The sequence below is a fragment of the Crotalus tigris genome, unplaced genomic scaffold (assembly GCF_016545835.1).
Source record: "Crotalus tigris isolate CLP2741 ecotype Arizona unplaced genomic scaffold, ASM1654583v1 scf7180000024362.2655971311:6658466, whole genome shotgun sequence".
NCBI classification, from domain to species: domain Eukaryota; kingdom Metazoa; phylum Chordata; class Lepidosauria; order Squamata; family Viperidae; genus Crotalus; species Crotalus tigris.
The window spans coordinates 3,234,260-3,259,632 of NW_024100530.1; the positions used below are offsets into that span (position 1 = coordinate 3,234,260).

Genomic DNA, 25,373 nt, shown 5'->3' on the forward strand with positions numbered 1-25,373 from the left:
GCATAGCTCACAGCCTTGGGAACCCCTCTCCACGACATTGAGGGGCTATTATCGTATCACACTTATTATTGGAGGAAATCTCTGTGTCGCTAAGAGTGGACTACTTGATGGCCCATAATCCATGATTAGGGTCCACCTACGATAATATTAAATAACATTTGGTCTAGCACGGGGGTAGGCAACCTTGGCTCTTTTATGACTCGTGGACTTCAACTCCCAGAATTCCTGAGCCAGTTGGCTCAGGAATTCTGGGAGTTGAAGTCCACGAGTCATAAAAGAGCCAAGGTTGCCTATCCCTGGTCTAGCAGTTAAGGCACCAGACTAGGAAGCAAGAGACTGCAAGTTCAAGTCCTGCCTTAGGGACGAAGCCAGCTGGGAGGCCTTGGGCCAGTCATGCTCTCTCAGCCCAACCTTGCAGGGTTGTGGTTGCAGTGGGGAAAAAAAACAGGAATAGGAAGGCGCGTTGGAGGTGCTCTCCGCCCTGAGTTGCTTGTCAAAATAATAAAGAGGCGGGATACAAATTTAAAAAAGTAAAATCAAAACAAAGATGAAACTCATCACCGACGACGCTTCCGGGGTCCAGGTCTGCCCACCGCTGCAACCGGCGCCCCCCCCAACAGGGAGGCGCCCCTTCCCCTTGGGGACCCCCGCTCTACCTGTGGAAGGGCGGCGCCCTCCCTCTCCCTCCCCCCCGCCCCTGCAGAGCCCCCAGGCGGGCGGGGGGTCCGGGTGGGCCGCAGGGCGGCCTCCTCGCGCCGCTCCTTCCCGCCGAGCGGGAGGAGCCACGGGCGGGCGGGCGCGCGAGCGAGGCGGGGCCGCGGCCGCGGGGCGGGACCGGGGACGAGGCCGGGGCGGTCCGCCGCGCTCCGCGGACCGACATGCCGCCGTCGCCGCTGCCGCCCGTTGCGCCGCGCTCCTGCTGCTCCGCGGTGGCGCCGCCGCCGCCGCCGCCGCCCTCCTCCTGCTCCGCGTGAGGCGAGGCCCCCGGGCCGCGGCCTCCCCCCCCCACCCCGGCTCGCCATGAGGAGCCCCGAGGACCTGGAGGGCTTCGACGGCGAGGCGTCGAGCACCTCCATGATCTCCGGCGCCAGCAGCCCCTACCAGCCCACCACCGAGCCCGTCAGCCAGCGCCACGGGCTGCGCGGCCTCCGCTGCGACCGCGACTACCTGCGCGGCCCCGTCGGCCGCCTGAAGATCGCCCAGGTGGTGGGTATGCCCCCCTGCCCCGGCCAGACCCCCTGCCCTGCCCTGCCCGGCCAGGGGAGATGGGCCTCCGGGGTCCCAGACAGGGTGGGGGGGGTCGGGGTTGGGGTCTTCCTCTCCCCACTCTCCCCCTCCCCCTCCTTGCCCCCTCCCCAAGAACCACTGCGGGGCGACTTCCAGATGTTGCTTCAACCTTTTGTGCTCCTGCTCTGTTTACCTTATTTTTCGAGGGAACATCTGGAGCCTGCCAGCCCCTGGGGAGGGGGAACTGTTGGTGTGTGTGTGTGTGTGTGGAGGGTGGTGAGGATGGGTGCTGGGGTCCCAGGCATCTGGAGGGCACCTGGTTGGGGAAAGACCCCTGGACTCTTCCCCTTTGCTGGCTTTCCCTTTGGTGCCCCCTTCCCCCCCCCCAAAGGTTATGGAATAGCCTTGAAGGCTCCAGATGTCTGGTTAACCAGCCCTGTTGGGCTCCTTGCAACAGATGGAAGGAAAGGTGTGGGGACATCTCAGGACATCCTGAAGAGTTAAAAACCCCCCCCATTTCTGATGACCCAGGGGGTGGGTTGCTGGGCCCTTTTAGCTTGGTGGCATGGGTGTTACCCTTCATTGTTTGGCAGAGATATGCACTAACTATGTTTGCACCGAAGGGTTGTGTTTATGTTCCCTATCCTTGTAGCATGAGTAGCCCCTGGTGTATTTTTGAAGTGTGCGTGATGGGAATTGTTGCCCAGTGCTACGGGAGGGTTATTACGTTGGATAAGACTCTTCTAAATACTCCAAAAATTAACCCATGTAGAAAATACAATCCATGCATTTTCACCTAATAGTTTTTTTTTGTAATATTTTTGTGTTTATTTGTATTTGGGTGAGTGTGTCAGTCTGAGGACGATAAAAGTGTGATAATCTATAAAAGCTTCCGCCACAAATCTGTGGAATTACAAGGGTTCTTTTGTTGGTTGTGTCCAAGCTTGTGGGACTGGGGGAATTCATATTCCATTTGGAAATCTTTGGAATGGGATAAAAAGGATTATGCGCTGTACTGTATAGCATATTACTTTTCTTTTTCTGCTTCTCTCCTTTTGAGCAACTACTTTAAGGTTATGGAAAGAGAAAGGAAAACTTTTATTGAAATAATTTTCTTTTCTTTGTTCCTCATTCCTGAAATTTCACCAGCATTTCTTTTCAGTTTTGGTTCTGCTTGATTAGGGAGCAGCTTGGCAACAGGTGACATTCCAGAAGGTTATTTACATTTATCCAGTTTTGCAAGGTCATTCTTTGTAACTAAAGGGGAAAATAGGAGATAAGATGTCCTCTTTTGTTCTCTTATCTCTTCCCCTCAAGGTGTGTTCTAGAATGTAGAAAGTGTTTGCAATGCCTTTTCTTGTTTTAGCTGCTAGGCCTACTTATGCTTTTGTTTCTGTAGCACTGCAACACTGACATGTGGGTCTTTTGGTCTCTGTGACTGTTTCATTTGAAATGAAAATATGTAAAACTGGAAATGCATAGAAGATGTGGTTTCTACTGTGTTAGAGAAATACGAGCAATTGGTTATCATTTGTTTTTGTCTGTCTCATGTTGCTCAGATGTCTCCAAGTGGGATATAAAACTTCTAGTATTTAGAAGTTTTATTTCCCATTTGGTCAATAAAATTCCTCAAAACAGTTTTAGACAGTTGATGGAAAACTTACACTAGAGCTGCTGAAGTATCACAGCAAAATGCAAAAACAATAAAAACAGATCTAAAATTAAAAATATTTCCAAAACTCCAGTGAGAGAAAGTGTTGACTGTTGGCCCCTTGGCAACATTAAGGCCTGTGGACTTCAACTCTCAGAATGTCATTAGTGTGTATTGAAAAATCCTTGTTCCGTAGCCCAATACATCTGGCATTGAAATTTAAGGAATAGTGGCTTCCAGTGATTTTATAATGGAAATAATGGGGAAAGACTTTCAGTTTCTCTTTTCCGCAGTTCAGCTGATGGAGTGGAGGAGGTGTTGAACTTGATATACTACTGTTATCTTCCAAATAATATATACAGATAGTCCTTGACTTACAACAGTTCATGTAGTGACTATTCAAAGTTACAAAGGCACTGAAAACATTGACTTATGACCATTTTTCCCACTTACGACTGTTGTAGCATCCCTGGGGTCAGGTGATCAAAATTCAAATGCTTGGCCACAGGCATGTATTTACAACAGTCAATGCGAATGGCAGAGTTAACAACCATGTTACTAACTTAACAACCACAGTGATTCACTTAGCAGCTGTGGTAAGAAAGCTCATAAAAGGGGGCAAAATTCACTTAACAACTGTCTTGCTAAGCAACAGAAATTTTGGGCTCAGTTGTGGATATAAGTCAAGGACTACCTATAGGTCAGTGAGAACAGCAGCAATATGTTTACCAAGCCACAAAGTGATTTATTATAAATTAGTTTGGATAGTTTAAGGCAGTGGTGGCGAACCTATGGCACGTGTGCCAGAGGCGGCACTCAGAGCCCTTTCTATGGGCACGTATGCCGTGCCCCAGAGATGGTGAGGGACTGGCCCCCGCCACCCTGGCTCCGCCCACCCAGTCTGCCATGACCACCGCAGCCACGCCCACCCGCACCCGGTGATAAATAAATGGGTTTTGGGTTGCAGTTTGGGCACTGGGTCTCTAAAAGATTCGCCATCACTGGTTTTAGGTGTGGCCACAGAAATAGCTACCACCATAGACTATTAAACATGAAAAGTTTCTGATGGGGCACTATATGTTGAATGTACTGTAATGTTGATTTTTTTCCTGCATTGACTGCTAGTTTGTTAATATCTTAATAGCTTTAATTTTTCATCTGAGATTTGTATCTTAATAGCTTTGACATATACCCCCATCATACATCTCTTGCCCACGGCCAAATTGGGGAAAGGAAAATGGATGATTTTGGTCTGACTGTAGCTTGTGTTGTGTTTGTAGCTTAGATGCCATTGTTCTTACCTCTGTGTTGGAACACTGCAGTGCTGATGTCGTAGTTAAGTGTTTTTGATGGCATTTCAAGAATAGAGATATACATCTCAGGGACACAAAATTTTGGTTTACTACAATCGAATCATTATTTAACATTGTGTGCATAAACAGTTGTGACTTGGCCTTCCATGTTCCAGTCTTGTTTTGTACTCCTTAATTGGAATACTGTAATGGTAGCAGCAAATCATAGTTTGGGCTTCAGTTCAGTGTGCACAAATGAGCATTTGCTGCCTTAAGACAAAACTTTTTTCCTGTTAATCTGAATTAGAAGTTTCCGGCAGCATTTTTTAATTAACAAGAATGCAAACTTGATGTTCCCATTTGCTCATGTCAGGATGACCTAAATATACAGGATGCTTATTTTATGGATTTAACTAGAGAACTTTTAAGGGTGCATTTTCCAGGGCCAGCTTTATGAACTTGGAAAAATATCTGGGTGATTGGTAGAACTTGTCCAGCCTGAGAAAGGTAGCTGGTATGTTTATACTGGAAAGAACTACATTCATGTAGTCATTTCTTTCTATTTCTGTTCTAAGAATGCAACAAAATCTCATATGTGGAAAATAACTCATACCACACTGGCTACTGGAACTAGATTTTTGTTGTGGTTTAACAAGAAGACATTGTTGCATGGCATTCAAGTAAATATATCACCCCTGATACATGCAGTTCTGTTTTTATTTGAATTCACTGATCACAAGATGATAAAAATCCACATTTTGGTATTCCTTAGCCCCTTGATTTATTGGTTTGAACATTTAAAAAATGCAAGTTTGCAGTCATTTCAAAACAATTTGAGGTTTATTATCTGATTGGAAGAGCTGTCATGTATAACTATAATCGGACATTTAAGATTTGTCCTTTGTTTTCTATGTGTTTTGTTTAAACTCAAGACCACTATTTTAAAAAAATCAAGCAAAATGCAAGATGAACATAATTCAAAATTAGTGTTTATGTATTACTGCACTTTAAAGTCACATTTATTGAGATGTTATTATGAGATCAAAAGGAAAGCACAATTATTTTCAGTAATTAGATTTTATGAGCAACTAATACAAGAGCAATTGTTACACTAATTGTCTTTTATGCCAGCAGGATAAAGAATTTGGAAACTATAAAATGCAGACTCTATGGCTGCTTTTTAAAAACATTTTAAAATTTTGGAGCTCCTAATGTTTTGCAATTAACTATATTACAACAAATGTTTTTATTTATTGTCTCGATGCTCAAGTTAGCTTATCTAAGCTAAATTGCACCTTTTAGCTGAATTAGTTATAGAACTTCAATTCTGTACAGTCAACTTGATATTAACTTTTTTTTCAGGGACAAAAAAAGGTTGCTGCTTACAACAAGACACAGTAAGATATAAGAATTGTACACTGATATTTCAGTTACAATGTATTGCTGTTGTGTTTGGAGAAAGGTTATGTTTTCTGCGTAACTTTTTGTTCTCCAGATTCATTTGTAGTTTTCTGCATAATTGCAAATAGCAATTTTATCTCCCAGTTCACTGTGGTGTAATGGGCTCTTTTGGAACATATTTACTTGAGGCCCCCCCACCCCTCTGTGACTATATGGTGGTACAATATATAGATGGTGGTATTGCACTTCAGGGTGCTTGGTGACACATTATTGGCAAGCGGTTTAAACACAGTGTGGGAAGCTTTGGCGTTTTAGGGAACGCGAAATGTTTTTTTAAAATTCAGACAGTGGAAAATTTGTTCTTTTGGGGCATAATTTGAAACACATTTGTGTGGCTTTGTTTCGACCAAGGTAATTTTTTTGAAATGTTCTATAAAAAAAAACTTGTTGGAATTAGCAACCAGAATACTTCAGGAATTTTAGGTCCTTGTTGGTATCATTCTGTTACTATAAGTTCCTTCAAGCAAGTTGTATTCTATACAGTAGATGATGGCGATAAATGCCTGTTTTGAACAGATTATTTGGAAGAAAAAGACTAGGTAGGCCTCGACTTATTGCCACAACTGAACCCAAAATGTCCATTACTAAACAAGATAGCCGTTAACTGAGTTTTGCCCCATTAATTTACAACCTTTCTTGTCGCAAGTTGTTAAGTGAATGATTGAAATGGTTAAGTTTGTAACATGGTTGTGAAGTGAATCTGGCTTCCCCATTGACTTTGCTTGTCAGAAGGTTGCTAAAGGTGATCACGTGACCCCGGGACACTGCAACCGCCATAAGTACATGCCAGTTGCCAAGCAATCTAAATTTTGATCACGTGACCGTGGGGATGCTGCAACGGTCATAAGTGTGAAAAATGGTCATAAATCACATTTTTTCAATACTGTTATAATTTGCTAAATGGATGGTTCTAAATTGAGGACTGCCTGTATTGTCTGTATTGAACATACTGAAGTATTTTGCCAGAGAATTTTTCTTTCTTTGTCTATTTTGTGTTTGTGTGTATGCATGAGAGAGAGAGAGAGAGAGAGAGAGAGAGAGAGAGGGAGAGAGAAAGAGAAAGAGAAAGAGAAAGAGATGGAGACAGACAAGGTCATTGTTGCCTTGGCTGGCAAGGTTTTCTCTTTGTCATTAAAATTTTACAGTTCTTTTTAAACCACAGATAAGTAGAATAATCCTCCTTGGTTTGATTTTGAAGAATGCATTCTATAAACTTAACAGTTATTCTTCCTTTTAAAAAATATTATTTATTGTTTTATCACAGAAAATAAAATACAATTAATTTAACATTTAACAGGTAGGATCCCCTCTGGCTGGGTGCTAAAAGGAAAGAAAAAAGCAGTAAATTCTCTTAATGAGAGTAATTCTTCCTAATGAGAACTATGGAATGTTGGGAGGCCAAGTTTCTTATCTATTGTATTAAATAAATCCTTTATTGAAGCTCCTGTTGAAAGAATAGATAAAAATTGTATTCTCTCTCTGAGGATGACCTCTCTCTGCCTCTTTTTAACCACATCCATTTCCAATATGATTGATTTAGTAATAGAATAAGTGAAAGAGTTAAGAAGAACAGCTGGATCTTTTCTCTGTAGGAATGATGTTCTTATAATATGTTGCTTCTGCATGTTTTCCTCATAATTGGTACTTATCTAGTTTTGAGGCAGGGGAACTTGTGTCTACCAGATGTTTTCAACTGCAGCCTTTATAAGATAATGGAGATTGTAATCCAAAATATTTGGAGAGCCCAAAGTAGCCGACTCCCATTCTTAGAAATCAGACAACTATGCACAAAGTGTGTGTTAATGCTTTTAAATGCCATGTCATTGTAAGAGTTCCTCTGGGCACATTTACTGGGTCTAGAAGTTTGTATTGGAAATTTTAACACCACCCTACCTAACACATTTTGGAGTATTGGGCAGGAGCATTTTTAGAACAGTAATTGTCACAGACAGTGCTTTAGAACGATGTCCATAAAAGTATTCTCCTTGCCAGATACTTGCAGAAATCTGAGGATTATGCAGAAGCATTTTGAAGTAGGGACGGCTGCAGAATTATAGGTGGAGGTTCTTCAAAGAGACTTCATGCAGCAGTGATGGCGAAACTTTTAGAGACCGAGTGCCCAAACTGCAACCCAAAACCCACTTATGCATCGTCGGGTGCCGGGTGGGTGTGGCCCATTGGGTGGGTGCTGCCCATTGGGTGGGCGTGGCTACAGCGTTAACAGCAGTGGGTGGGACTAAAAAGTTCAATCAATCAATTCCAACTTTGCAAGATCTTTTTTTTTCCTGCGAGAAGTTGAAATTGACTGATTGAACCTTTTTTTGCACACGGCGGCGGAGGCCTAAAGCGAAAAAGTTTTATAAAACCCAGCTGAAGGCCTAGCACTGGGGCAACGGCGCGCGTGCCCACAAAGAGGGCTCTGAGTGCCGCCTCTGGCACCCGTGCCACAGGTTCGCCACCACTGTCATACAGATTTAAAGGACTGATCAAGCTCGTAAAATGCATGATTTTTGTCTTACTTTCTTTTTAGCATGTTTTTATATTCTGTTTAATTTAAAGGTGGTTTTATTTTTGAGAATGTTTCTTTTATTCTATGATGGTTTGGACTATTGGCTACTTAGAGCATTCAGGAATGGACAAAAAAGCTAAAAAGCAGGAGACTTTGTGGGTGATTTTGGGCTATTCTTTCTCTCTGTCTCCCTTTCTTCCTCTCTTCCTCCCTCCCTCTCTCTTATTTGTAACAATACCAAAGGCGGGATACAAACAGACAAACAAAATGGCCATTTAGAGCCTTAAAGGTTAAAAGCAATGCCTTGTATCCAAGTATGTTTATATACTGCAAGCCTTTTGAAATATCTATTTGTTACATATGTTTAATGATTGCTCACAGTTACATTTTTTTCCCAGTGTTGTTGCATTTAATATATTTTGGCTTTCCTGTTTGGATTGTTTGAACTTTGAGAATAAGCTGCCTTCATGGGTTTGAGCTAGTCGGTATAAATTTGGTAAATTAAAAATATGAAAAGGTGGCTTAGCATAGCAAGGATATCTGAAATTCTTTAAGGGGTTGTGGAAGTATTAGTTGAAACCGTTGAATAACAGAGGCAAGAAAGGGCAATATATTAATGCTACTTTTCATGGTAATAGATTGCTTTGCTTTGACGCCCAACTCCACCCATCTTTGCATAGATTCTGTTTACACAGTATTGTTCATCTGTTCCCTGTATTTGTGCAATAATGTAAGATAGTTACCTTTATTTCTCCTTTGCTTTTTTAGTAGTTGGTCAGGATATAAGTTGATTGATTGGGTTGATAATTTAAAAATGTATCATACTGTTGTTGTTTTAAAAAAATGCTACCTGTTTGTCTCTGAGCTGGGTGTGTGTGTGTGTTGTACAATCACCCTAAAATGCTTAGTATTTAGTTATTTATTATCCCTGGGAAATGAGGGCTGGCTGAGGAATTCTGGGAGTTGAAGTCCACAAGTCTTAAAGTTGCCAAGTTTGAACACTTTTGCTCTAGAGCAGTGGTTCTCAACCTGTGGGTCGGGACCCCATTTGGGGTCGAATGACCATTTCACGGGGGTCGCCAAACAACGCAGTCCGCCATTTTTTTCCCCTTTTCCTTAGCTGTGCTACTCCCTTTTATTCTATTGGCTTTAGACTCTCTTGAATAGAGTCTAATTCTATTGGCTTTCAAAAGCCAATAGGAATTGTCCAGGCTGTCTCTGCCCTGCTGAGCCTGCCAAAAGTCCCATTCTGCAAACGGTGCTGCACCAGTTGAGTAGTCCTCGACTTACGACCGGTTGAGTAATCCTCGACTTACGACCGATTGGGGGGTCGCGGCATTAAAAAGGTTGAGAACCACTGTTCTAGAGGTCCTCTGATTATAGTCAACCATGTTTGACCGTCTAGAATTCTTCTTGGCAAAGAAATACATTCCTTCTTTGGAATGTGGTTCTTCACTTGGTGTTTAGAATGGTACTGGTGTAGGGTACTTTTTTGTGTAAAGTGAAAACTTTTTTTTGCACTTTTTTGTGTAAAGCGAAAACAATAAAATGGAGGACCCTGTACTAGGATGAGACAGAGGAAGGTTGCTTTTAAAAACTTTATTTGATGGCTGTTTATTTTATTGTCTCCTGAAATGATTGTCTTTACTGTGGAGTTAGGTAGGATTATCTTCCCATGAGGTCAAGTAGAGAAATTTGTTATAAATAATAAAACTTGTACATTTTGATGTCTATTGATGTGTGCAGAGAATGCTGTGTTGTGAAAGTTACTGAAAAAAACCCAAATTATAATTAGTAACAAGATAAACATAGGTCATGAAAAGAATGGTAAATATTTCTTTGCTATGTCCTAAGCTATTTATTTGGCAGGAAGAGAATGACTGTTTAAACCACTTTGAATATTCCTAAGAGTTTATCTTCCACAGACAGATGCCCATAGAAAGTAAGGATACTATTCTTTTTACAGCCTTTATTCTCCCGTAATTCCACTGTTAAAATTTCTTTTACCTTTCTCAAAGCATGTGTATCTGAAGTTTTAAGTGTTCTGCCCTGGGGTGTGTTCGCCATGTGGTGATTAGATACTGTAGTGTCTTTGTATTTGAAGGCATATATTTTTTTCATATTATATTTTTTGTTTTTTCTCTTTTCTATTTTGGGGAATTGCTTATGAAATTCTTACATAATTTGTTCCTATTAAGCATCGAATGGCAAAGAAAGAATGCTACGTGCATGTACAGCAGTGGGTGGATCATAACAAGGTGTTCTTTGATTTTTATCCCCTGCTGTTTTTCTGTCTCTTTCCTCATTCGCCCATAGGTAATGAGAAGATTTGTGGGGCCAGTGAAAGCAAATTATTACATTACAAAGGTGTACCAAATCAACACCAACTAACCATTTGGTTCTGCTTTGAACACCTTCTTCCTGTTCAAATTTAGTGTTGCCATATTTTTTTTTTTTACAAAGAAACGTTATTTCTGTAAAAAACACTATTTCACAGTTAGATTGACCAACTTTTTACAAATGAAGGGTTTTTTTTTCAGTTTTGAATCAGGATAACATAGTAGCAGAGTTGAAAAGGAGGTCTTCTACTCCAGCTCCTCACTCAGGCAGGAAACCCTGGCCCTATACCATTTCAAACAAATGGTTATCCATACCTTTTTTGTTGGAGCACCCACAACTTCTGGAGGCAAGTCATTCCACCGATTAATTGTTTTGACTGTCAGGAAATTTCTCCTTAGTTCTAGGTTGCTTTTCTCCTCGATTAGTTTCCATCCATCAGGAAACTGAAAAGGTAGGTAGAGATAGGACACAGAAATGAATTCATAATGGTAGTGTTTTTAAATATAAGATGCTAGCTCAGACATGTCAAACACAAGGCCCGGGGGCCGGATGCGGCCTGCGAAGTGGTTTCATGTGGCCCGCGAAGCCATCCTGGAAACAGTGAGGGAACTGCCCCCGCTGCCTTGGCCCTGGCCCAGGCCAACTGGGAGCCAATGTACAATTTTGTGGTGGCCATCTTGGCACTTGCCCCGGTGGACCATGCCTTGGCACTTGCCCTGGTCCCACCCCCTTCTTCCAGAGACCCTCAGATCTGTCCCACTCCTGCCCAGGCCCCCACAGGCGCCCTTATGCAAATGATGTAGAACTGGGCACGCCCACCCAGTAGGCCACACCCGCTCCACCCACGCCCTCCCAGTAGGCTGCACCCACTCTGGCCACACCCACCCGGCCCCCTTAGGGCAACCGCAATGCTGATGCGGCTCTCAGTGAAATTGAGTTTGACACCCCTGTGCAACTTAAATGCGTGAAACACCTGCACACATACTCACATCATTTAGAGAAAAATGATGTGTGTCTTCCTCCTCCCTCAGCCCCACACAAGTAGTCTTTAACTTACAACTATTTGTTTAACAATGTTTGAAGTTAGGACAGCACTGAAAAAAGTGACTTAACGTTTTATCCTCGTACTTAGGACCATTGCAGTGTCTGTAGTCACATGACTGCAATCTGGGTGCAACCGGCTTGTGTTTACAACAGTTGCATTGCCCAGAGGTCAGGTGATTGCCATTTGCAATCTTCCCAGCTGGCTTCCAACAAGCCAAGTTAAAGTTTTGCCTGAATGATTGTGGCAAAAGAGGTTGTAAAATTGGGCGCAGTCACATGGTGGCTTACTTAATGGCTGCATCATGTGCGAAGTCAGCCTTCCCCCAGAGAAAGAAATATTCTTGGAAATATTTAAAAGGCAGACTATATTTCCCTAAAGGATTTTAAAAGCAGAAACCAACCCTGCCCCCACGTCTCTCTGTCCCAAACAGAAACCAAGTTTGCAAAATTACAGATGTGTTAATCTTGTCAGAAAGACTGGAGTCAGGAAACTGGGATTAGGAAAAAGATCCCTAGAATCAACACCAAAAATCTAAGAGTCATCAGCCACAGCCACAGGGAAGCAGGATTGACCTTTGGGACATAATAGGATTAACCCACCACCATCAGAATACCAGAAAGGCACACTCAGATTCAGGTCAAAGTTCATGCTACAGGAACAACTCCAAACAAAAGGCTCCAGAGGGTCTAAAAACCCACTCCCTACATGTGCTCATTCTCTTCTTTTTTCTGCCAGAGCCATCTGTCTGTCTGGCTCTCCTCTTCAATAAACTGCAACCTTCTTTCTAAAGCAATCACCATGTTGTTTATCCCCAGCTTGGACTGATGAAGACTTTTCCTTCAACAATCACTTAGGATGCAGTGGACGTTCTGGTTCCAATAGTAATCATAAGTTGAGGAGTACTCTATAAGAGAGAATTGTGTTTTTGTTTCGTGGCTTTCTGACAGTGGATTCTTCCCATTAAGAAAAAAAATGAAAGAATGAAAGAGAGATAAAAGATGAGAGGATAACTAAAATATGCTGATGTTATCTGGGTCTTCTGTGAAATTTCTGTAAATAAAGTACATGCTACAAAGTCTGTCTGGAAAGAGTCTTTCATATGCTGTTTGGCAAGTTTCAGTATTCTTTTCTTCCCATTTCCTAACTGAGGTTCTACATTTAACTTTTTTCTTTCTTTAATGAGCCTAGTGCAGGGCTGTGCACTTTAAGACTTGTGGACTTCAGCTCCTAGAATTCCTCAGCCAGCAGACCACTGGCCTAGTGCAATGTAGTGCATAACTCTCTCTTCTTTTGCTGTCCCTCTGTCTTTTTGCAGCACAATCATGTTTTGTAACCTATTTAATTGTAATTACTTTGTTCTTAATTGATGCTGTGTAGTCAACAGCTGAGCTTGGCAGAAGAACTAATTATTTATTGCTTCTGACTTTTGAGAGGCTTCCCTAGATTGGTAGCTATGTAATTAAGAATTCGAATCTTCCAATTATGACACATTCTCCTATAATTCCTTCAGGACATATTTACAACTAAGCAGAATTAATTACTTAGAGAAACCTCGGAGGGAAAAATTGCCTTTGATTTCACTGTTTTGCACCAGTGTGACAGGGAGAGAAGGAGATAAATTTGAATTCCTCAAAAGTCAGAATACTTTGCTTAAAAAAAAAAAAGTCAAATAGTACAGTAAAAGTTTAAAAAAGAGTTTAAAGACAGAATCAATGATAGGCATACCAATTCACAATTTACATAAGAGATCCATCTGTGTGAAAAATATGAAGAACATGGCTTCTCTCAAGCAGATTCAAGTGATTTTATTCCATCGTGTCTTGGGACAAAATTGGATGGATTCCGTGATGATTTTGGATAGAAATTTTGTTGTATTTAGTTGTAGTTTATTTTGATTGTATTCTTTTGTTCTACTGTTTCTTCTAGTGTCTGCTGGGAATGGGGGTGGTGGTAGATAGACATTCTGTAAAATAATTTTTTTTCACACCTTTTCCTTATTTAAATATCACTTTTGAACTTAGGAGCCAGGTCTTTAATTCTTGTGTTGCTTTTTAGAAGAGAATTGTGCAGGGTATTGTACTGTACACTATTGAAGTGCACGTGTGAGAGATAATGCATTATTTATGATTGTAGGCCATCCAGAGTTTAGCTTGGGATAAGATGGCCAATAAATTTTATAAATAAATAAAAATAAAATGCATTTCATTGGAACTTCTGTCACTCTTAATGAATATACAAGGATAATACTGAGTTTTGTTTTTTTAGAAAACAACTCTTCTACTTTTTAAGGAGTTTCTAAAACTCCATGGCCTATCTTTATATTTTTTGGGGGAAAATTAATGTTTGCTTTTTAAATGGTGAAACTTTAATGAAGCATGAAATCTATACCAATATTTGTGTTGGAAGAACACTATATTCTTAGTGTTGTGGCTAGCAGTTTTATTATTATTTTTAATATTCCTATTTTTCCAGTATGTCTAGACTGTTTGTCTTTTAAAGCATAGCATCTAAGAGAGATATCGGATTGAAAATTTGGAATTCCTGATATTGTGAATATTTTTATTTGAATTGATAACATTCTTATTCTAGCAGATTCCTTTTAGCTTCTATTGTGCTCCTGATTATTTTTTTTACTAAAATTCTTGCATTGTGGTAATTGAATACCAAATAGATACTTTAACAAATCTTAAGTAACCCTGCTATTTGAAATGAAAGCTGTTACTTTAAAATGAGACTTACTTTTTCTTTATTCTAATTCCATTTGGATATTAAGCTAAAACACAGCTTAAAATTTATTATTTATTAGAGATGTATCAACTCAAATCAAACCTTTTTGTGGCCTCTAGGTCAGAGAACACCACAAAAAAAATCTAAGCCTATATTTACTAACAAGACTAAAAAGGAGACATATGATACAATAAAATTGGATAAAATATTAATGTAGAAACAATAATACAGATGACACTGACAGTCGCCACCTTTTTTACTAGGAGTTCATGACTCTGTGTATGATATTCTGTTCTCCAGTTTTAAGGGGGTTGGACTAGAAGACCTCCAAGTTCCCTTCCAATGCTGTTATTCTGTTCTGTTCTGATCCTTCCAACTCTGTTATTCTGTATTTTTATTCTCATAAGAACACTGTGAGGTAGGTTGGACCTGCTCCAAGACACCCAGTGAGTTTCTGTGACAGTTGGTGGACTTGATCATAAGTCTCTTTGGTCATAGTCCAGCACCATAATCATTAACCACAACGGTGTATGTGAGACTAGTGAGTTTCCCATTCCCCTTCTGAGTGGTTGCAAGGAGGTGCTTGTTGTGTTTGGACTGGGAATACACAACCTAACCACATCCTCCAGATGTTTTTAATAGAACTGTCACCATTTTTTGTCACTGCTGTCAAAGTTGGCGGGAACTGAAGTACAGAATACTTAAGAGAGTTCCAGTCCTGTTTCAAGCTCTCTGAGCTCATCCAGACAACCCACCAATTCTTGAGCTGGCCGCAAAGTTTTCAAGCATAACATTTACTATCCTGACTACTAAACGCTATTCTGCCTTAGTCACAAGGCTGGTGAGTGGCCTTAAAGTTTCAGAATTGGATCTCCTGGAATGTGATTGGTGGATTCTCCTGGCTTTGTTTCCCAATCATGGTGGTTGAGAAAAATAACTCCAGTCACTTTCTGTGACCTGGGCTGGATAGAGTGGAATGAGCAAGTGAAAGACCAATCCCCTGGAGAGAGGTAGGCTGTTGAGTAAAACATGGAGTGTTATTGGTCCATGGGATGGCATGTATCTACCCAACTAAGCTGAAGACAACATCAGTAAAGTGGGAAGTGACAACTCATTTCTGTTGTCATGTGGCTGGCAGGACTGTTTGCCAAGACACACGGAACACTTAACTTCCCACCAAAGTGGTACTTATTTATCTACTTGCATTTGCATGTTTTTGAACTGCTAGGTGGGCAAGTGCTGAGGCAAGAATGGCAGCTCACCCTGTCATGCAGTGCTTGGGTCTCGACTGCCATCCTTCCAGTGACAAGCTCAGTGTCTTACCTTCCAGGTTTGGGGAATTCCAAAGACAATTTTCTTCGTTCCTCACCATCCCTACATTAGAATGTATTATCAGCTTTAGCATGTTGTTGTTGTTGTTGTTAGTTGCGAAGTTGTGTCCGATCCATCACGATCCATGGACAACGTTCCTCCAGGCCTTCCTGCCCTCTACCATCTTCTGGAGTCCGTTGAAGCTCATGCCTACTGCTTCAGTGACTCCATCCAGCCACCTCCTTCTCTGTCGTCCCCTTCTTCTCTTGCCCTCCATCTTTCCCAGCATTAGGCTTTTCTCCAGTGAGCCCTTCCTTCTCATTAGGTGGCCAAACTACTTGAGTTTCAACTTCAGGATCTGGCCTTCTAAAGAGCAGTCAAGGTTGATCTCTAGCTTTAGCTTATTGCAAGATAAAGTAGCTTCTGTAAAGCTTTTGCTCCAAGATCCTGAATATTCTGAAGCAGGAAAAAAATATATACCCTTATTTGTTGGTTTTTCACAATCATGAGTAATTATGTCATTGAACCACTCACAATAAGTCTTTTTATGGGCCTCTTCAGATAAACAGGAAGAGCTGTTTTTTTTTAAAAAAAAGTTGTCAGGATGGAAGGTTTTTTTTTTTTTTAAAAAAAAGGCTGTTATTGCCCAATTTATCAAGCAATAAAATGCAGCCAGCTAAATAGGGAAAATGTAATGGTAACATTGTTTTTCCTTCTGAAAACTTCTGCTGAGGTTAAATTTAAACTTTGGTGCATTCTTTTCATTTTTCTCAGATGTTGACAATAATACTTAGTTAAGATGATTTGCCAAAGTGGATCTGGTTCTGCTACAATTCATTTTCTTTCTTTTTTGTTTTGCTGGCATGTGGGGCCAATCTCAAAGCACGTCAGAAATATGTGTGGCAGTGTCCTTTGCAATAGGACAAAAATATTTGGGGAAAAATCTCTTTTTGGCTACTGCTCTTTGATCCTGTATAATTGTAAAAAAACTTACTGGCTCTTGAAAAACTGAAACAATTTGGGGGAAGTTCATAGCCAATCCCACATTTTATTTTGAACCACCAGTTTTGTGTTCAACTTGGCTGGGGATGTTTCAGAAATAGGTTCCCTTTCCTTGCATTGACAGATGCCTTGAGAATTAGCATGAGCAGGGCAAAATTGGGTAGAGGTTAAATTGGCCTCCACTTTGCTGGCCTTCATTCAGAAAGCCCCTGAAAATATAACTGTACCATTTTTACATTCGACAGATTATTTGAGTCAGAAAAAAGTCCAACAATCCTTGACTGTGAGTTGGTGAATTCACCTAAAGTTTCGCTTTCCCCAGCAAAGCAGAATGCAAACTGTTGAGGTATATGGGTTAGAAGACAAGAATTTACAACTTTTTCACAAGATTTGAATGAAACTGTGATTTGTCCCTCTCTCGGGGAAATGCAGGCAGAATCCAGGAGGGTTGCGAAGAATCTTTTAGTCGTATACAATAAACCCACCTTTAGTCGTTACAAATAAACCCACCTTTTCAGAGTTCCATTTTATTGTTTTATTGGTTGTTTGTATTTATTTGGGTGTTTTTTTAGGGGACCTATGTATATTAATATTATACTAAAGGGAGGCATGATTGCAAAAGGTTTAGGGATGCCTGACTTGGAATGATTGTCTATTATACTTGTAGTATGATCCATCTTTTAGATCAAAGACAGTACTGAGGAGTTTCAGACCTCCTCCATAAGTTTTCTATGAAAATAATAATAACAAAAAAGAAGCAATGGGTACACACAGTTACAAAAAGGACATTGTGATATCTACATCCTCCTTAAATTTCATAAACGATCAAGGTGTTTGGGATCTCCTGTAAGAAAACACATTTCACTAATATAATTATTAGTGCAGGCTCTTTGCATTGATTTATATTTGGAAGCATTTCATAGCTCCTAAGTAGTGGCCTTTAATAGATTTCCAACACATAAAATCGTTTATCTGGTAAATTATGGATGAGTGTGTCTCAGATAGCCGTACTCTAGAAGCAAACTAGCTTTGGTATAACTTGTGTTGAATTCTTTATACCAGTGGTTTCCAAAATTGGCAAATTTTAAGACTTGTGCATTTCAACTCCCATAATTCCCTAGCCAGCCATGGGGTGGGGAGTTGAAGTCTGCAACTCTGAAAAGTTGTCAGCTTTGGGGATCCCCGCTTTATATTGAGAATCTTACTGGTTATTGCACATTTAAGTATCTACTTCCCAATGAATGCTTCGGGATTATTTGTGTCTGTATATTCAGAATATTACAATACTGTTTTCCTGTTTTTCACGTCTTAGGTTTTGGCTTTGATTTCCTTCATCTGCATAGAGACCATCATGGAATGTTCTCCTTGTGAAGGACTTTATTTTTTTGAATTTGTCAGCTGTAGCGCATTGGTAGTTACTGGAGTTCTATTGCTTATGTTCAGCCTAAATCTCCACTCAAGAATACCACAGATCAACTGGAACACTACAGTAAGTTCTCATCTAAACCTTTACAAAAATAGCTGAACAAACATGTGAAATTTAGATTTTAAGCTCCGATTGCTTCATGCAGGAACTTTAGATCTTATTAGAGCAATATGCTAGAACTCTGTGCACCAAGTAAAGAACACGTCCTGCTTTATAATCAGTGTGGATCTCCCACTGGTGGAACTTGTGTTATAAAATATTGTGTGTTAAAGTGTCTAAAGCTGAATTTGTGCCTGGCAGCAAATGCCAGGGTTTTCTTATACTGCAACTTTTTAGTTGCTCGTGACTGTAACTTAATATTGATACTTATATTAGAATGCAATACAATCTGTATGAATTAGCTCTGTAAATCAATAATTATGGATAGATACAAATCTATAATCGAGCGACATTTTGGAAGTAGATTTTCACTCATTATCTGCCCCATCCTCTCGAAGGAATAAGTTTGTGACCTTCTTTTAGTCTTATTTCTGTACCTAAAAAAAAAAAAAAAGGCCTGAAATGCACACTAACGTTCAGGAGATTTAACTTTACTGTATCATCCCCAAAATATGTTTGTTTCCTTTACTTGTTCTCTCCCATGCTGACAAGTTGGAATGCACATTTTTATTAACCGGTAAGCCAGTAAATGGTTTTTCCCTCCAGCGTAGAATAAATGATACTCCCCATGTTGCAGATGTGTCGAGAACTCTTGAAAAACAAAAATTATGTTCTGCAATAATTTGTGTTGGCATGAAGTGTTCAGTGGCAGCGATTCCTAATCACAACACTTGTATTTTGGAGGTTTTGATAAATAGTTATATATTTCAAGAAATAAATGTGGAATACTATTTTTGACAGCAGTGCCTCTGTTGTCATACTGGGAATTGCATGCCTTTTAATTTTTTTTTTTTTAAAGTAACTTCTAGAAAGTAAGCCTGCAAGTAACTCAGTTGTGGTATGCTAGAAAGAGTTAAGAATTATTGAGGAAATAAGCAGACGAATCATTTTTCAGACTAAGCGTGATATTTTCCCCTCTGATAATGGGTTAAAAACCAACAGTGGAAATTCCTTTGTGTTGCTTAACAAATATAGCTCCACAGTGCAGGAATGCATGCAAATAATATCAAGGAATGTAACGGCCATCTGAAAGCGTTTTTACGATGAGTTTATATTCACTCCCAAATACTTGTTTTCATCCGTTGCAAATACCGAAAATATTTAGTCTTATGGCAATTGGTTTTAGAGTTCTTTTGTTCTCTGCCTTGGGACTGGTTAAAATGGATCTGTTTCAAATTGGAAGTGATGAACGAAGGCTACAAGCACAGATTTGGCTAAATCTCCTACTGCAGTTTTGAGGGATCCTTGGTGCTCTCTGGATTGCTTTCTAGCAGACATTTCATTACCCAAACCAGGTACCATCAGCAATACTAGAAAGGAATGGGGTTTGCTAGCATCTGCTAGCACAGTGGTTCTCAACCTGTGGGTCGGGACCCCATTTGGGGTCGAACGACCATTTCACGGGGATCGCCAAACAACGCAGTCCGCCATTTTTTCCCCCTTTTCCTTAGCTGTGCTACTCCCTTTTATTCTATTGGCTTTTGAAAGCCAATAGAATAGACTCTCTTGAATAGAGTCTAATTCTATTGGCTTTCAAAAGCCAATAGGAATTGTCCAGGCTGTCTCTGCCCTGCTGAGCCCGCCAAAAGTCCCATTCTGCAAACGGTGCTGCACCAGTTGAGTAATCCTCGACTTACGACCGGTTGAGTAGTCCTCGACTTACGACCGGTTGGGGGGTCGCGGCATTAAAAAGGTTGAGAACCACTCTACTAGCAAATCATGTTGTTCCCTAGTTTGGGTAAATGAAACGTCTGCAAGGAAACGACCAAGCTCAGAGAGCACCAACGATCCCTCATTTCAGCTCTGAGCTACAAATATTCTTATTGATGCTTGCTTCTCTTCAAAGCCTTACAGTTTAAATAGGGCTCAGGAGAAAGACTAAAAGGCCAAACCTAATGATTGAGGAGGGATCCACAAGTTTTTGTGATACGGAAAGGGATCAGAGAAGTCATTTCACTGCTTATGACTTTAAATTAATACCACTGTTGCCGTAAATCAATGTTGAGAGGTCTCCGAATGAGAACATTGGTTTGGTAAGAGGGAGGCTGGTCTAGTCATGGAAAATAGATGGTGTGAAAAACTGTTCCTTGCTGTAGGCCAAGAGGTGCATTTTTTTTTCTTTGAGGTAATTTTTTTGGGGAGGGGATACTTTCATATTTTAAAGCATTCTAAAATTACAGAATCGACAGCTAACTCAGAATCTAGCTGTCAGACTTTGGGCCTGGCACCACTATCCATTTGCACTCTCCATTAAAGAAGCAATCTTGGTGCTAGATAGGTGGTTTTGTTGCAGACAGAAAAAAAGTCATCTATCTGTCTGTCTGTCTGTCTGTCTGTCAGCAAATCTATCTATGTACCTAGAAAAGAATAGCAAATCTATCATCTATCTACCTACCTACCTACCTACCTACCTACCTATCTATCTATCTATCTATCTAGAAATCTAGAAATCTAGAAAAGAACAGCAAATGTTCTTTTCCCAGCCTAGAATAGAATAGAATAGAATAGAATAGAATAGAATAGAATAGAATAGAATAGAATAGAATAGAAGCTGGAAGGGACCTTGGAGGTTTTCTAGTCCAGCCCCCTGCTCAAGCAGGAGAACCTATACCGTCTCAGACAGGTGAATGTCCAGTCTCCTCTTAAAAATCTCCAGTGATGGAGTGCCCCCAATTTCTGGAAGCAAGTTGTTCTGGAGGCAAGATTGTCCTCACTGTCAGGCAGTTTCTCCTCAATTCCAGGTTGTTTCTCTCCTTGATCAGTTTCCAACCATTGCTTCTCGTCCTTCCATCTGGTGCTTTGGTGAACAACCTGGCCCCTTCTGCCTTGTGGCAGCCCCTCAGATACTGGAACACTGCTATCATGTCTCCCCTGTTTCTTCTTTTCTTTAGACTACTAGCCAAACCCAAGTCCCGTTGCCGTTCTTCGTATGTCCCTGATCATCTTGAGAATGGAAGGCACCTGCTAGGCAGTTATATAGGGGTTCCGTCTGGTTTGATCAATGCTGACACCTTCCTTGCCTGTTTCAGTTCTCATAGGTTCATGGATTGGGACAGGCCATCTCAGATGCAAAGGATATTGAAAGGGAGCGGTTGTCAGTTTTCCACATCTAACCTCTTTATTACAATTGATTTACTGAACCCTTCTTTTGTCTCCTTCAGTAGAACTTCAAATAGTTTTTGTGTAGGAGAATATAAAGGATAGTTCTAAGTAGAAACTTCTGCCATTATATTCTGGTTTTGGCTAAATCTGCTTGCTCTTGGCTTGGGTCTAAGAACAACACAAAACCCATAATTGCCTAGCATACAAAAAAAAAAAAATCAGGCAATCTGTTGAGTTTTAAAATATTTTGTGAACTGCACAATCAGCTTAGTCCATCTCTCCTCCCAAATTACAAATGTTGTCAACTGACCTTTTCTCCTGAAAAATTAATTGTAGCAATGCTATCCTTTGCATTTTTATCCTTTCCTATCCTTTGCATAATTAATATTGAGATAAATTATATGAATGCCCTTATAGCAAATGCTGAAGTCTCTCTTTCTCTTTCTCTCTCTCTCTGTCTCTCCTTCCCTCCCTCCCTCCCTCTCCCCCGTGTGTGTGTGTGTGTGTGTGTGTGTGTGTGTGTGTGTGTGTATGAAACAGGGTAACCAAATACCTTTTCTTTACATCTCCAAATTACAAGGTTCATGAAAGAGAAAATAGCTTGTTTTTCAGATTTCTCCTTCCCTTCATTTTGTGTGTGAAATAAGAACAGGACATTTTCTTTTCTTCACACATTTAGAAAAAGAAGAACCCATTTTTTCTGCAATTTAAGCTGTTTAAGCATTTTGCATATTTATGACTTGAAAGGCCAGTTAATGTTATGACTTTACAACTTGGCAATACTTGGTATGAGGATGCATCCAAGAGATGATAATTAAAACACAAATGCATTGGAAAGAGAAAAAAAAAGATTTAAAAGGGAAGGCAAAGTAGTGTGCCAGAAGTGCTATTACACACTTCGAGCAAAGGATGCTGCAGGAAAAAAAATCTGCATATGGAACATAAAGAAACTAGCATATGTGCCAAATGGACTTCAAATATTGTCCTTGCCCACTGATCAGTTTCTCAAATAGCAAGCAAAGCGGTGGGATTGTAAAAAATTCTTTTCAGAAAAGAATATTCAAATTAGCTCATTTAGGAGCTACTGCCTATTGTAAGCCGGGTCTCCTCAACAAGCTCCATCAGATAAATTAAGACGCAACTTCTATGTCAGTCTAGGACAATTTGCGTTGGCCAACTCATTAAGAATTGCACTAATATCGAAGAAATGGTAGAATAGAATCATTAAAGGAAGGATGCAAAATGAAATGTGAATGACAAAAATTAAAATATTGTTTTAATTATTTTAAATAATTACACTGAATTATTGAGTTGTCCTGCAGCAGATTGGCCATGGCAAGTTGGCTGCAGCTAGTTGTCCCATTCTGCTTCTATGCTGCCTAGGAATTGTAAGAGTTTCAGTCTCATTATATCTGGACAATGCCAGGTTGGAGAAAGCTGTGATCCACTATAATTAAACAAGTTCCTTGATTTCAAATAAGCCATGTGATAGCCTTCCAAAAATTGTTTTGAGTTTACTTGTCATGGTTTCGATAGATGAGACCATTTAAAAGAACTTCAGGGCAAGAATTTCTTCCTTAAAAAACCTTTTTTATTTGGCTACAACATAAGGGCACATACAAAGGTGAACCCAAGACTAAATTTGCCTCCCCTAGGTTACAAAATCCAGTCCACCAAAGTGTTATCAGCAATGACCTTGGTTCCCATAGATGTGAATTGTTTTGGCTAACTGAGAACTAGACCCCTCCCTCCTTTTTCTAACTAAATATGTGGCAACGAAGACAAATGAAAATGGCTTCAATTCGGTTTGTCATAGCGTTGACATTACTTTAACAGTAGCAAGTCAAGATAACTAGGATGTCTTAACTTGGTGTGGGTAAATCTTAAAGCAGCAGATTGTGGCTTGAAGCATTGAACACAGTGTTGACAGGTGCAAATAAAATCCAACTTTTCTGTGGTGAAACCCCATACTTTTTAAGTAACTTTTTAAAAACTCAGCAATTGATGCTGATTAATTTCTTAATAATATACACTAACACTTTCATTTTCTTCTCCACATTAATCCAATTAATGTTTTCACGATTACATATGTGGCTACTGTTTAGCTGTCTGAAATATCTGTAGTTATCCATTTAAAAGAGCTTTCCCTATGTGGTTATTGGATATATCCATTTATATATAAACATCAATTAATTTAAATAGACTGTGTATGTAAATATTTCCTGCATCAAAACGTACTTGCTATAGAAGTAAATCTACCCTTTGAAAAGCTAACTTGAGCTGATGTTGGCAATCTCAAATTGGATCTGTCTCTCTCTCTGTCTCTCTCTCTCTCTCTCTCTCTCTCTCTCTCTCTCTCTCTCTCTCTCTCTCTCTCTCTCTCTCTCATATCAGTTCTGGTTGGACTAAAAAAGTGATCTTGGCATATTTCTGTAATAAACGTACACAGTGAATTCCCACTATTTCTTTATTGGAAGATCAGGTATATTAGCTAAGCACTTGTCTATAACCTGTGAAATCTATGATGAAATAAACTGAATGGTGTGCATTTCTCTCTCTCTTTCTTTTTGAGTGTATTGGTAAGTCTACAAAGTATCTAACAAGCTTCTAACAAGAACTGGTTCTAATTCTTTAAAATTATGATAAATGTGGACAATGGTATACCAGTTATGCAGTTGGGAATTCAGTGAGCTTAAAATCATTTGAGCTTCATCGCTAAACAGGAAGTCTGTGAAACTGAATTGCAGAAGTTACTGAATGATTTGTTGTTTCAGGAATGAATAATATTTTAAAAGATCCTCTAGGACATAGAGAAATGTCCCTTTATGCTAAAACTATGTCATATAAACAAAATTAGCATTTTACAGAGATCCTGCAACATATAATGCAGTAAGAGATATGTGGCAGGCATACAGATAGTTTTCTAGATTCGACAGAGTTAGCAATCTATTTGTATATCAGTAGCTAAGTTATAAAATATTCTTGTGGCTGGAAGAATGTTTCGTGGGTTCGGTAGTATTGGAATAAAGAAAAGAGGAAATTGCCCTTGTTTTGTTAAGTAATACTTTTTCTTCACTATCATGCAGCAATTATAGGAGTGTGTAATGTGTATTTTTCTGTGGAGTTGCAGTCTGACATAAAGTAATGGCATGCAAACAGTCCTGCTTCATCAACTCAGTTGATGTTATGACAGGCACAGACTTCGACTAATAGTTAGGACTGCAGAAAAAAACCATTGCAACTAGCCTGCCTTCCATTGAGGACCTATATACTGCAAGGGTCAGAAAGAGGGCTGAGAAAACATTTACAGACCCCTCACATCCTGGACATAAACTGTTTGAACTTTTTCCCTTAGCATGCTGGGCATTGTAGGGCATTGCATACCAAAGCAACTAGACTCAAAGACAGTTTTTTCTCTTGTGCCATGACGAATTACCACAGCATTGTCTTATGTCTAAGAATATTTACCCACATAGCGTGGCTGTATTACTATATCATCTTTCTCATCTGTTCTTCTACCTTCTCCTGTTGGTATCCTATGTTTATATTATTTTGTATGTTGACTGAGAGCTTATGCACCAGGGACAAATTCCTTGTGTGTCCAATCACCCTTGGCCAATAAAGAATATTCTAGTCTAATATTCTAAGATATAATATCTGTAATTTTGCTTTTATAGGATTTGGTCAATACTGGAATCTGCACTTTCTTCTTCTTCATTGCATCGATAGTACTTGCAGCTTTAAACCATAAAAAAGGTGCAGAAATTGCAGCGGTGGTAAGAAAACATTGATTTGTTTTCATTCCCTTGTTGAAAAGATGAAATATTTGTCTCTTCTCTCAATACACTTTCGACAGCAAACTGCCATCCAGATTAATTTATGCTGGGTCTCCTGCTTGAGCAGGGGGTTGGACTAGAAGACCTCCAAGGTCCCACTCTATTCTGATTGGTGGATTGCTGTTTAGAATTTCTCTCTTGTCATATAGCATTCAGCCTAAAGATAGCCAATTTTGTTTGAAGTCAATGCCTCAAGAAGCAAAATGGGTTGTCTTTATGTTGGCTGTTACAATCGTGTCAATGCCGATATATTTGACCGTTTTAGATTATTAATATATAAATGAT

At 40.0% G+C, this 25,373-nt stretch overlaps 1 protein-coding gene across 1 annotated transcript in view; it reads left to right on the plus strand.

Annotated features, from left to right (window-relative positions):
- The first annotated feature begins 848 nt into the window (after positions 1–848).
- Positions 849–25,373, plus strand: part of CMTM4 (CKLF like MARVEL transmembrane domain containing 4) — a 31,469-nt gene continuing 6,944 nt past the window's right edge. The window contains exons 1-3 of the mRNA XM_039327473.1: positions 849–1,206; positions 17,878–18,054; positions 24,930–25,028. Coding sequence (XP_039183407.1) covers positions 1,021–1,206; positions 17,878–18,054; positions 24,930–25,028 — 462 coding nt within the window. The 5' untranslated portion in view covers positions 849–1,020. The remainder of the gene's footprint in view (positions 1,207–17,877; positions 18,055–24,929; positions 25,029–25,373) is intronic.